At 34.9% G+C, this 13,063-nt stretch overlaps 1 protein-coding gene across 2 annotated transcripts; it reads right to left on the bottom strand.

Moving 5' to 3' along the window:
* Positions 1-4,426: 4,426 nt before the first annotated feature.
* On the bottom strand, positions 4,427-12,712 carry LOC118268947 (uncharacterized). Of its 2 annotated transcripts, none has more exons than XM_035583783.2 (6): positions 12,399-12,712; positions 12,023-12,074; positions 11,674-11,796; positions 6,820-6,995; positions 6,013-6,187; positions 4,427-4,503 (listed from the first exon to the last, which is right to left on the bottom strand). In XM_035583783.2, exons 1-6 carry the CDS (start codon positions 12,456-12,458, stop codon positions 4,466-4,468), a joined length of 624 nt encoding a protein of 207 aa, XP_035439676.2. In that variant the 5' UTR covers positions 12,459-12,712; the 3' UTR covers positions 4,427-4,465. The 2 variants fall into 2 exon arrangements, with proteins under 2 accessions (XP_035439676.2, XP_035439675.2); XM_035583782.2 differs by having other exon boundaries at positions 6,820-6,998; positions 12,399-12,695.
* Between the last annotated feature and the right edge of the window lie 351 nt (positions 12,713-13,063).

Below are 13,063 nucleotides of genomic sequence, written 5' to 3'. Positions count from 1 at the left end.
CCGTTCAGAATGGTTTGTATTAAACTCCCTACTGCAACGCACACTAATCGGAATAATAACGTAATCGCCTCGCCTCGGAACAGGCTCCGAACTTGAATTCCCGCGCTTACGGCTCATCGTCCCCGCGCTTACGTTTCTCCGTCCCCGCACTTACGTCTCTCCGTACCCGCGCTTACGCCTCTCCGTACCCGAGCTCACATCTCTTCGTCCACCCTTTCCCCTTTCCCCTCCCGCGACGGGACGGCGAGGCGTAAGCGCGGTGTCGCCTAGAGCCGTAGCCGAGTTGACGTACAGGCGCTACTGATACGCTTTCGTTACGTGCATACGGTAGGTTGACGCCTGGTTGACAGCGAGGCAAAAGGCGTTACGGTTACGATCCCTTTCCGATCCCATATGTGTGCTGAGACCTTAAAATGAAAATAAAAGACAATAGAATCACAACCGTCCCTAAAATGGAAACAGATTTCATTCTCTCCTGTTGCACTAGGATCGAATCTTATAACACACAATATTATTTGCTAAGAACGCTTCCAATATATTACAACCTTCGAACTAAAATAAATAAAACCAAAGTCCAATATACTCGTATACATTAATATCAGAAGAATACATATAGTTCCTATATTTTTTTGCGTTAATCAATTCCGTTCATTGACATGCAAGTACCTACCTACTTGTAGTTATTATAGTGGGCAGTTGATTCACCTATTTCTGGAGACAATCGGGAACAGGGCAATGGCTCTATACTTCTTCAGGGGTCAACAACCACCAGTAGTAACCAAAACTGACCGTAAGATTGTATATGTGTGTGTGTTATTCTTCATTGTTTCCCTAAAGTCCAAACATACTTAAGTATGTGACGCCTTTGTTCCATTGGGTTGGTTGGCAGCGACTAAAATCCTTTACTAATTCTTTAACTTCATCATATTTGTGGATCTTGTGCACCACAGTAACTTTAGTTCCTTAGTGCTCCCACAGATAAATATGATACGCACGATATGTATCTTAAAACGACGCGAAGTCCCTAAGATATAAAATCAACTTAAACATAATGTTAAATCAACATTACACCTTTGATTTCCTTTTTTTAAGAAATGTCGTAAAGCGTTTGGAGTAATGGTATTGGTTCATGTGATTTATTCAAATAATCATTAGATTCGGACTCGATGCACGATACGACGTCGCATCATTATATACAACGCGACGTCGTATCGTGTTTTATGTGCCCCCTTAGTCGACTCTTACAAGAGTCTTTACAAGTTACAACACTTTTTTTGTTGACGAGGGAAAACCTTCAAAAGGCGCCTAACTTTTTGAGGAAAAAAGGTTCCAACATCAAGTTGAAGGAAGCGTAGCGTATTAATAGATGTATTCTAATGTCTACAGTAATTTCAAAATATTTTAAATATTTTATTGGTATATAATTAGCGACCCGCCCCACCTTCGTATGGGTGCAATGGTGATATATTATGCATGTATTATACATATAAACCTTCCCCTTGAATCACTCTATCTATTAAAAAAAACTGTATCTAAAATCCGTTGCATAGTTTTAAAGAGTTCACCACAGATGGGGCCCAGTAGGGCTGATGCTTAATCCGGAGCTGCGGACTACCTAGCGGGTTTACCGGGGCTCCGGCTCGACAAGCAGGATTAGGAACGGGGTGGTTTTTAGTCAGCAAGAGTCTGACACTCCCTCTCGCCTTGCCCTGGCAAGAGAAGTCATTGGATGAAAAAAAAATGAAAAAAAAATAGTTTTAAAGAGTTATACAAAGGGACATAGGGACAGAGAAAGCGATTTTGTTTTACACTATGTAGTGATTTGGTGGTCACAAAAATATCGAGAGCAATTAAGACCTGATTGTAGTAATTACTAATTACCTACAAGAAATTACATCACGGACAGATTACGTTTACTAAGCACGGTAGGTACCTACATCGGAAACTACAATGGCTGTTTATAATCCGCATTGTTTTTATCATCTCCTTTTGTTTTCAATTTCATTACACGACCAACTACGTACGTAATTCTAAAGAAAAAAAATAAGTAGATATGTGTGTAATAATGAGAGTTTTCTAACAATTCGATGATTATCATAATAATTATTATTTAATACTATAACTGCTTAACTGTTAGTTTTCTACGTCATTTGTACCTTAGTTTTATTTAACACATTGAACGCCGTGATGGTCACCGGTGACCGACGTTAGCGGAGGATTTGTCTTCAACAGTTTTCTATTGGCAGTCAAAGCATGGTGTTCCTTTTTCTATTTCTTCGTCGAGACTTCCACTCATCAGTACCCTTAGTATGAGTTTGTGTAAATCGAAACGAGAGCGCATTCGGCGCTCTGATTGGTCGGTTTATTCGAGCCGGCCAATTAAACGCCGAACACGCTTTCGTTTCGATTACTTGTTAACATATAGCAAACTTATATTAAGGTTACTGATGATTCTAAAATCCTTTTAACATGCCGTGCAGAATGCCTACTTTAAAGAAGCATGAACAAGTTAGTGATAAGTAATTTTGATAAGTCTTAAATTAAATTAATTAAATTTCTTTATTTATTAACTTAGGACCCACAACTCATCAAGCAAACTTATGATCACCAAATCAATGAAGCATTAAATAAATGAAATAAAAAAACTCTTGTTATTAATATTCTTTTTCTTGGTATTAACATGGACTTTAGCTGGTTAATGGGGTCGTATTATCAATAATCAGCGTATACCTACGTGTATACAGTAAGTCATTGATTCGTCTTACACATGCCACAGTTCTAATTTCAGAAGAAGTTATTTTGAGCATGTTTTGAGAACCGGAGATTGGTCCAATTTGCCTGTATTGTGTAGGTAATAGTATGTACTTAATGCCTTTTGTGATACTCCACGTTATAGATTGATTGGAGATATTTGTAGCGTACTTATGTTTGAGAGTAATAAAATAAAATATATCTCTTTATGTTTTTTGAAGAAGGTACCTCTTGAAGGCTCCTACTTATGGCAAAGGACCTTTTTTATGGGGGGAAAATCATCCAATGACTTCTCCCGCCTTGGGCGAGGCGAGAGGGAATGTCACTGACTAAATACCACTGTTTACTGACTAAAAACCACCCTGTTCCTACGATTGCCCTTCGAGCCGCAGTCCCGATAAACCCGCTAGGTAGTCTGCAGCTGCAAATCAGGCATCAGCCCATTGTAAAGGACCTGGGGCTTACGTTAACTCTTCGACGAACATTAAAATTGATAGGTTAATGACACAGGCACGTACAATACTCTACAGTCTACGCCATTTGCAGATAGTCGAGGGTTGGAATACTAGGAATATATCTAACAGTAAGGTAAAAGGTTACAGAGATTGTCGTGGTGGTCCGGAGATTTAAGACGCCCGCTTCACATGCATGCGTGCGGCTTTGAAACCTATCAACGGCAAGTACTAATGTGACTTTTTCCGAGTTATATGTACTTGCTAAGATTATTTAGACACCACTGCGACAAAAGGTGAAGGAAAACATAGTGAAGAAACCTTGAGCAAGCATTATTAATACATTGACTAATTACAAGTTTGAAATCGCCAACCCGCATTGATGGCGTTTACATGGTGAATGATCAAACCTTCTCCGTGCAAGAAGAGGTCTTTTATCAGCAATGGGCTCTAGGCTGTTGGTGAAGATTGAGAGGCTCATGGAAGAAAAAGGCTTGTAAGCGATCACAGCTGCTCTTTTGACCTTAAAACCATTTAAGAAAAAGTTAGAAGTAAAAAATAATTATGATTTATAAAACTGGTAAAAAGTGAGTTTCGTTAAATATGGTGAAATACCCACATATCTCTCTAAGTTATAACAAAGCCAACCTTGGAGCTATTTTCCTTTATATTCTTGTTACCCAAATCCGCCAGAGGCGTATTTTGTTTAGGAATAAATCGAAAGCACAAACCAAGGTTTCAAGGACTTCGATCAAACCATTTTATATCAGTCGTATTCCTGTCATAAAATTATGAAACCCTGACGGCTATTATAAATGTGAAAGTTTGTTTGTTTGGATGTTTGTCCGTCAATCATGCTGAAATTACTGAATAGATTTTGATTAAATTTGATATACAGACAGTATGAGCTGATTTGGGTGACAGGATACTTTTTATTTCACAGATATACGGGCGAAGCCGTTGGCAGTCCTATATTTCGTTTCTATTATGGACCTTGATGACGATATGATGATATGATATTAATTTAACTATTATTAATAAAATTTATAAATTTTTCAGTAGGTACATTCTATTGAAAATGTTTGTTTAACATTTTCATACAATGTAATTATGTAACACATTTTTCACTAGCTATGAGTTTCACTGAGCGTGAGCCTAACCTGTAGAGCACATGCATAAATAATAAGGGTTTGAAACAAGGAATCTTAAAGCAAAATACTAGATACATTTTTGTTAAAATATTATATTTTCAAATATATATTTTAACACGAGGATTTCCCAGAAGAAGTACTTTGTGAGTCTGAAACAAAACAAAAAAACAAAACAGTTAAACCATTTTCTTTCGTTTACTTAAAAAACTGCGCATGAGTTTACTAATTAAGTTAATCTATTTAAAAAAGTTTGTTTAAACTGCTCGAGGCCGTGTTTTTTACACATAATTAAAATTATAATTAAAATTAATTATTATTTATTACATCATGTATAATGGTGAGAAGTTTATTTCATTCTTGTCTTTTAATCATTCTTAAGTATATGTATTTCAACTCTGTTTATTCAAATATGTTAGAAATAACTAAGATAGGTCTATTGTTGCCTTTAAAAAAACGTATACAATAAGGGAAAAAGGGATACGAAAAAAGGTACTTTATTTTTTTATATTTTTTTCTATATTGTAACTTAAAACTTTACATAGGTCCAATTCTGACAAAATTCTCAATGTAAATATATGTGAGAAACGGTAATGGAAATTAGAAGGGGTTTAAGGAACAACTTTTAATGAAAAAAATATTATGAAAGTATTACATAATGAGGAAGTTTATAAAATTGCTGAAGGATTTTGAAAGGTAGTGAAAATTTACGGTTTATCGAAAATTATTAGTCATAGAAGAAAGCCCGAATTGGTCTCCAGTACATGGCAATAGGCTCAACCCTATTTATTACCTGGAATTCAAAACATAACTATAACGCCCGTTTGCTTAAATAAATAATGAAAAATTAAAATATTAAAAGAGGTTACCGTTATGTCAACAGGAATGTGAGGAACCATTTTTAAATTCCAATCTCTTTGAAGCAACCTCGATTAAAAGAATGGTGTATTGAATTCATCGCACGGAGACATTTTACTTGTTGCTATGCCACGCCGTACATACGTTTACCAAGTTAAAATTCGCCATAGTAACAAGAAAAATCTGGATTATGTCTGATGCTTAGTAATCTATTATATAAAAATAAGTCGGGTTTTCCTTCCTGACGCTATAACTCCAGAACGCAAGATCCGATTTCCACAGTTTTGCATTCATTGGAAAGATCTCGGGCTCCGTGAGGTTTAGCAGCAGGAAAACGGTAAACTATTGGTGGCGTAACGGAGTTCGCCGACTTTGCTAGTTACATATAATTTTAAACGATTACTTATATAGTACAGAGTGCTACCGGCATTATTCATACATAAGTAGGTATTTGAGGAAGCCAAAGGGTACAGATTTTACGTTTGTCCACTTAAAATTGTTCATCATTATCCACTTAAGTTGTGTCACTAAAATTTAATTAGACTAGTGAATGAATTTGTGTTGTTATGCTCACTTAAAGGTCTTATTGACGGTGGCACGGGCATTGGATCGCTCGATTCCCTGCAATATGGTTGAGTTGGGCGGTGCTGGTGTAAGTATCATGTTTGTGAACGGGCGCTCTCAACTGGGACTGGTCAGCTCGAGACTTTGACTTCCACTTTTTATGGAACACGGTAAAATCCACGCCGCCTATTTCCTTTTTGATACTTGTTCTTTATAAGAGAGAAATTGTTTTAGCTCACCTAATATTAAATCCGGACAGTATTTAATGGTGTGGGCCTGATTGCCAGTGGCGCCGCAGCGAGGGCAGTGGTACTTTCGCAAAATTGGACACAGAACACGCCCACGAACATCTTTCAACGCGTGAGACGTGTACCAATCTGATGACTTCCCGTTGTTCTTACAAAATGCACACTCCTGTAAAATAAGAAACAAACATCGTCAACATCATCACCAACTGAAATACTTTTATAACCAAAACTTAATTAGGATCAACAATAGTAACCCCACAAAAAACATTGTCATGTAAAATGTTCCTTAAACAAAACCATACATAATATGTATGCATAGCTCGCACTGTCAAAAAGTAATCTTATCTCATTTACAGGCAAGTTTTCAATCCTAAAAATTCAGGCCTAAATCTACAAGCCCTGATTTTACACTTGGATAAGTTGCGCCGAAATACTTCTGCCGTAGCTCGTAGCGCGTAGTCCGTAGGGCGTAGTTCGTAGCGCGTAGTCCGTAGGGCGTTGTTCGTAGCGCGTAGCAGCGTGTACTCGCAGCGCTCGTAGGTATTTATAGAAACTTTTTTTAGTGCGGTGCGGTAGATTTGCCAGTTAATTAATCCCACGGTTTGCACACCTACGAAATTAATAGCCGAAAAACGGTGATACGCGTGCAAAGACCTAGGCGCTTCGACTACGCGCTACGGAGCTACGGCTATAGTATTTCATCGCAACTAATAAGTGTAAAAAATAGTTTTTATTGATTTAAAGATAGGCCTGAACTGTCTCCTATGATCAGAGGCAAACAATGTTGTTAAAGCATACCAAATATTTCTGTGTGATCATCCTCTGTCTGCGGAGGACATCAGCATACTTCATCAGGAGTTCCAGTTGTTGAGGTGTCAAAGATAGGAGTGCTGCTTCATGCTGCTTCACCATGTTTTCAAAAGTTTTCTCTTTCTGGCACTGCGATGGCGCTGGTTCTGACTTAGGTGGCTTAGCTACTGAAAAATGACATCAAACATATTTTACTCACATTTGAAAATTACAAGATAGTTTAAATTTACGCTTACAACCTTCAAGGACATTTTCATTAGTTGAATCATAAAATATGATGGTAAGCAATTGTTTAATTTAAAACATTTTCTTCTAAACTAATTTATTGATAGAAGTAAATGACAATGACAGACAATGTTAAATAAATATTACATTTTCTCTAGTTCTGTTAAAAGTTCCATGCGACAGTGAGGATGACCTTATATTTATTTAATAATACCTATAAAATACTATGTGACCCGGAACTTGAGCATTAATAAATTCAAATATCTGAAAGGACGACCATCAGTTAAATCATTTTTGCTATTTTACCATTTTATTTCTACTGTTTATATTAAATTGTGTATCTATTAATAGATGATATTTTTGTGTTCAATGTCGCCAGTATATTTATAACATTAAATGTGTTTTTGTAAGGATTTGTAAAAAATCCTTTTAATTGGAGATACACAAACCGTGAGACTGTGTTTATGTTTGTATGATATTATAAAGAAATAAATCTTGTGGTTAATAAATCAGTTATTTTCTTTATTTATTTTTAGTCAGAATTCTACGACCCATGACGATAAAATGTCAATGCCACTGTGCATAGTTATATACATACATATAGTTATATATATATATACATAGTTACCTAATAGTTATAAACTTCCCTTGGGTGCGAACGAAACGGTTCGAATCCACGTTCCTAATCCATGCAGCCAGGGATTGGAACAATCTGCCTGCTTCTATCTTTCCTGAGAAATACAACCCGGGTATTTTCAAGGTCAGAGTAAATAGGTACTTTCTAAGTCTGTGTGCTCCATCTTCGGCCACATCTTCGCTTCACCGTCCTGGCAGTAAGCGGGTTGGTGGCCAAACGCAGACTTAAAATCGTTAAAAAAACTTATAACTAGCGTTTTTTCGAGATATTATAAGTACCTATGCGGATAAAAACTGCATTCTTCCCGTTCTCGTTGCATTTTCGGGAAACCCCCCCAACTATTCAATGACGGCATTTACCTATCTACTTAGTATACAGGAGGTTTATTGTTTATACATATAGTATGTATGTAATTAGTTACTTAATTGCCTATTCAGAACTAATGCCTGTGTAAAACTATGAAACATTTTTTTTCATTGGATAATCATCAAAAGCGGTTTTGTGTGTCGTTAATCTAACCAATCTATCCGTTTATTCGTTTGTTAATTGTTAACTGTTGACGTCACACGCGAAAACAAAAAATAACTGTACAGTTACAACAGTTTTGTTACGTTACCGCGATTGACACGTCATGTTACTTGAAAATAAGTAAATATTTATTTTAAGTACAACTTTTTACGACTAGGCAGTAATAACATTTAAGTCGACAGTTTTGATGAGTATAGTTGGAATCTACTTATCTATACTAATATTTATACTGTAAAGTACAGAACTTTATAATATACTTATGTGTATGTATAAAGCTGAAGAGTTTGTTTATCTCCAGAACTACTGGTTCAAATAGAATAAACTTTTTGCGTTAAATAGTTCGTTTATCGGGCAAGGCTATAAGATATAAAACATTACGCTATGATCAATAGGAGCCGAACAGCTGATAAAACTGCGTAGGAAAAGCTAATGTTGACATATTCTACACAAAATGAGTGGAAACTATATTTCTAGTATTAAAATCTATGGACAGATAAATTGAAAGTAGTCATTCGATAGGTACCTATTTGTTTTTTTTTAAGAAAGTTTTGATATCGATTTAGATAAGATCTATCTTAAATACGAAATTAATTCTAAGTCTCGATAACAATCTATCCACTATTAAGAAAAGTATTTTAGTATTAGCATATTGATAACTCAATGAAAGCCTAAGTTGAAAAACCAGTTGTAATAAGATTTAGTACAGTCGAAAACCGCTTAAAGTAGTTATATGATGGTAGAAAAAATAAAAAATATTATTGATATAACCTTATTTTCGTTATTATAATTAAGAATTTCCAACACCTACAAATTCGGTCTATAACATGACATTTTCTACTAGTCCATTTAATCTTCGCTATTATTAAGATTATTTTTTTAAATATCTGCTCGAGATCATAATTGGGACCTCCAAATTCATCCGATTTTGTAATAAGAATGTCCCAACTTTTGAACGAAAACGCATTTATGCAAGGTCACGCCTTTTATTCCCGAAGGGTGAAGAGGTGAAGAAGTGCATATTACGGCACGTAATGCCGCTATATACACCCACTTTTCACCATTTGTGTTATAAGTCCCACTTAATTGGGGGTGAGCCTATTGTCATATACTGGGCACAATTCCAGACTAAGAAATTTTCGAAAAACCGAAAAAAGCCCAGTAATACTTTTCCCGACCCGGGTATCGAACCCGAGACCCTTGTCCAGCAGTCGCAGGCTAGATCAACCAATCAAACCAACAAGAAAACGTTTTACAATTTAAAAAATATGTAATTTTACATGGTTATATTGTCATTATTCCGGCAGTCTACGAAATTATTGGTATAAATGTTAATGTAAAACATGCCTGATTAGCACGTAAAATCTGTAAACAGTCCAAAAAGATAACAGTATGAAGTCGCATGTAGGTGGTATGGAAGTTGGAATAGGTATGGCACCTGTTTTTGTTTCTGACTGTACATTACTTTTCACTCTAAAAATATTAATACCTAGGTATGTATTATTTTTGCACGCCGACATTGAAGGCAAAATAAAGAGGATTTTTTTAGGGTTAAGGGGTATCCTATGGCTTCTGCCTTGGATGAGGCGAGAGGGAGTGTCAGACTCTTACTGACTGTAAACCACCCCGTTTCTATTCCTGCTTTGAGCCGGAGTCCCGGTAACCTGTTACGTTGTCCGCAGCTCCGGAAAATACGAGGAACTAAATTATTATAACATGATGAGCTATTGTAGAAATATCTTGTTTACGGAAATATTTTTTATTTTTTTATTTGATTTTTACAGTTTAATCTTTACGTTGTTGTTATGTTGATTTGTGTTTATTACCTTTAATAAAAACGGTTTCTTTTTAATATTTTAGATAAAGAATGACATAGTGTCACTATTCTTTAATTTTGATACTATCGCTTTCGTGAATATTAATCGAATCGTTTCATAATTTTATGCATCAAACATTGGTTTGCAAAATCTTTACTAATAAGAATAAAAAATATAATAAATAACAAAATTATAATAAAATTAACTAAATGTTATAAAATTAACTAGTTTATTCAAAACAAAATTTCCAAACTGATACATCAGTCTAATTTTTTACATTAAAAATTCATTATTTTTTTAGTAGATTAATATAATTTATACAAATGTACCGTATTTAATAAAGATGGAAACAATTAGGTAAGATAGTTTTTTCCTAATTAACAAAAGTGAGCAAATTTAGCAATCCCAATGCTTATACTTTAGATAAGCGAAAAATATAAAGTCTAAGAAATTAAAAAATATACCTATCCAATCTAGTTTATGGCCTAGCGTCCATTTACACAGATGACTAATCAGTGCAGCATCCTTAGTACGAATTTGCTTTACGTTTAAAGTAATCGAAACGAGAGCACGTTCGCCACTCTGATTGGCCGGCTCGAATTAACCAACCAATCAGAGCGCCGAACGTGCTCTCGTTTAAACGTAAATAAAACTCATACTAAGGTTACAGAATCCTTTTTTTTCCTTTTGTCAAACTTGACATTTTATTATTGTTTATGATGTTGAGAGTTTTAAATTAACGGTGACGTTATATTAAGCGGTCAACTTGCATATTTAATTCCAAAAACGGTCTCAAATCAATCTAAAATATTGCAAAAAAAAACAATTAAGATAACGAAAATATAGCGAATTTATACCTATAACTGTTATTGCAGATATTTGGAGGCTAGTTTTAGTTGCCTATTTTTAATAACCAAACGAATTTATGCATATATATGCTGCCTTAAACAGTCTTAGTTTATATTTATGTAACATATACAGATTCTATATTGTAAGCTACCTTATACAACCTTTTCTTTAAAACTAAAAATATTAGTATTCAATGACATATTTACGATATTTCCTTAATAGCATTCATAATGCGTTATTTTGGTGAAAAGGAAGCATTCCATACGATCCTTTTGTTAATAATAACGCTAAAGACGTCATTTGTTGATTATATTTAATAATGATACCAGTTCCAGTACATACAGTTCTCTGGAGCTGCGGACAACGTAACAGGTTAGGCTTTAGACAGACGGACTGCATTTCAACTGTAAATTGTAGTCCAAGGACAGTTTGAATGCAGTTGACACAACTGCAATAGGACTGCTAATCAAACATGCAGTCCGATTGCAGTTGCATTGCAGTCTGCATGCAGTCGGTGTGCAGTTCATAAAATGCTGGGCTGCACGGTTGGCTTTGGCCCTTAGTATGAGTTTCCTTAACGTTCTGAGAAAGCGAGAATGAGAGCGCGTTCTGATTGGCCGACTAGAATAAACCAACCAATCAGAGCGCCGAACGCGCTGTCATTTCGAATACTTTAAATGTAAAACAAACTCGTACTAAGGGTAGCTAGAAATGATTGGGCAATTAGGTAACTTGTTCATATGACTACACGATCGAGTAGCTAAGTGGTAGTTACGTTATAAATTTTACCTTTATTGCTCTTAGAAACCGCTTCGGGCTTCGTGTCCGCGGCATTGACAGTTCTGTCATTCGAATGCACCGTCACCTGTGCTTCTAGCACGGCAGGATCCAGTTTGACAGCTTCTAGAGCGTCTGCGGACAAAACACCTTGAATCTATAATTTCTGTAAGGAAGAAACCGATGAACTAACGCAATATTTAATGCTTTCTCAAGCCAGGTTAGAAATAACCTCGAGTTTGGAGACTTAATTAAGTATAAAGATAAGATTACTTAGAGATAATTTATGCTGCAGCAGTTAATTGGAAGGTCGTTTTGTAACCATGAATTAAAATAAAAGAATACTGCTCGAAGAACTTGCCTTGTTTACTGCGTCGGTTACCGAGCGAACCGCCATTTCCATCGAATAAACCCTGGAAAAATAAGTAACAAGTAAAGGACAAACAAACATAAAAGATCAGTAGAAATGAAAGGTAGGTACGTAAAATATTTCAAAGTTTCTGTATATTAGGAAAGAATATATAAAATTTAAAATAATTCTAATTTAAAAAAACTTATAAACCTTATAACCTAAAATTTTGGAAAGTTATTATAAAACTGTTGTCATTTACATGATTTCTTAAATATTTTAAAACTATTTTTACCCGATGATGAGAAGGATATTGTTGTATAACAAAACTTACGTAATACAATCGACCGCTAAATAATGTTTATCATATTATAATTAGATGTCTTACCTTAAGAAAATAAAATGGTGAATCGCAGGAACTGGAAGGAAATAATGATTTTACTTCCATTATTTAGTCGGTAATATAAAGTATATAAACTTCACGTGAATAAAATTAATGTGATGCAAATAAATCTACTTCAAGATAACTATTTAAGTTAAAATACTTGACAGCAGTCATTCACACCACAGTTTTAGAATAGTAACGGATTAATGTAATTAACGGGTGAATCTTTATAAGCATAACATACTTAATTTTTTGCATAAAAGGGTACTTATGCAATCTATGCTAATGTTGCCAGTTTTTTTCGTTTTTCATTCAGATAACACTGGCTTGAAACTAAACAATAGCAGTTATTTAGTAAAAATTACATTAAAATTTCTCATATAAAAACTTTTTAAAGTTAGTCGTGACTCGTGACTTCGCTGTTCATATAAAATAAATAAACGAAGTAATAAAATGAAAAATACACAACCTCTTTAGGTTTTATTTACGTAACTGTTAATTGAAGTACTGGTATGATATTTATTTTATTTCATAGACTTACTTTTCGCCCGCGGCTTCACCTATGCGGTCCAAACCGTAATACATTATATACCTACCTATTTTTTTCTGAAGAAGACACTATCTATTGGTGAAAACGGTAGAAAAAAATCGTACTGTAATTTTACTTC

The sequence above is a fragment of the Spodoptera frugiperda genome, chromosome 2 (assembly GCF_023101765.2).
Source record: "Spodoptera frugiperda isolate SF20-4 chromosome 2, AGI-APGP_CSIRO_Sfru_2.0, whole genome shotgun sequence".
Lineage (NCBI taxonomy): Eukaryota > Metazoa > Arthropoda > Insecta > Lepidoptera > Noctuidae > Spodoptera > Spodoptera frugiperda.
This window is presented reverse-complemented; position numbering and strand designations above follow the sequence as displayed.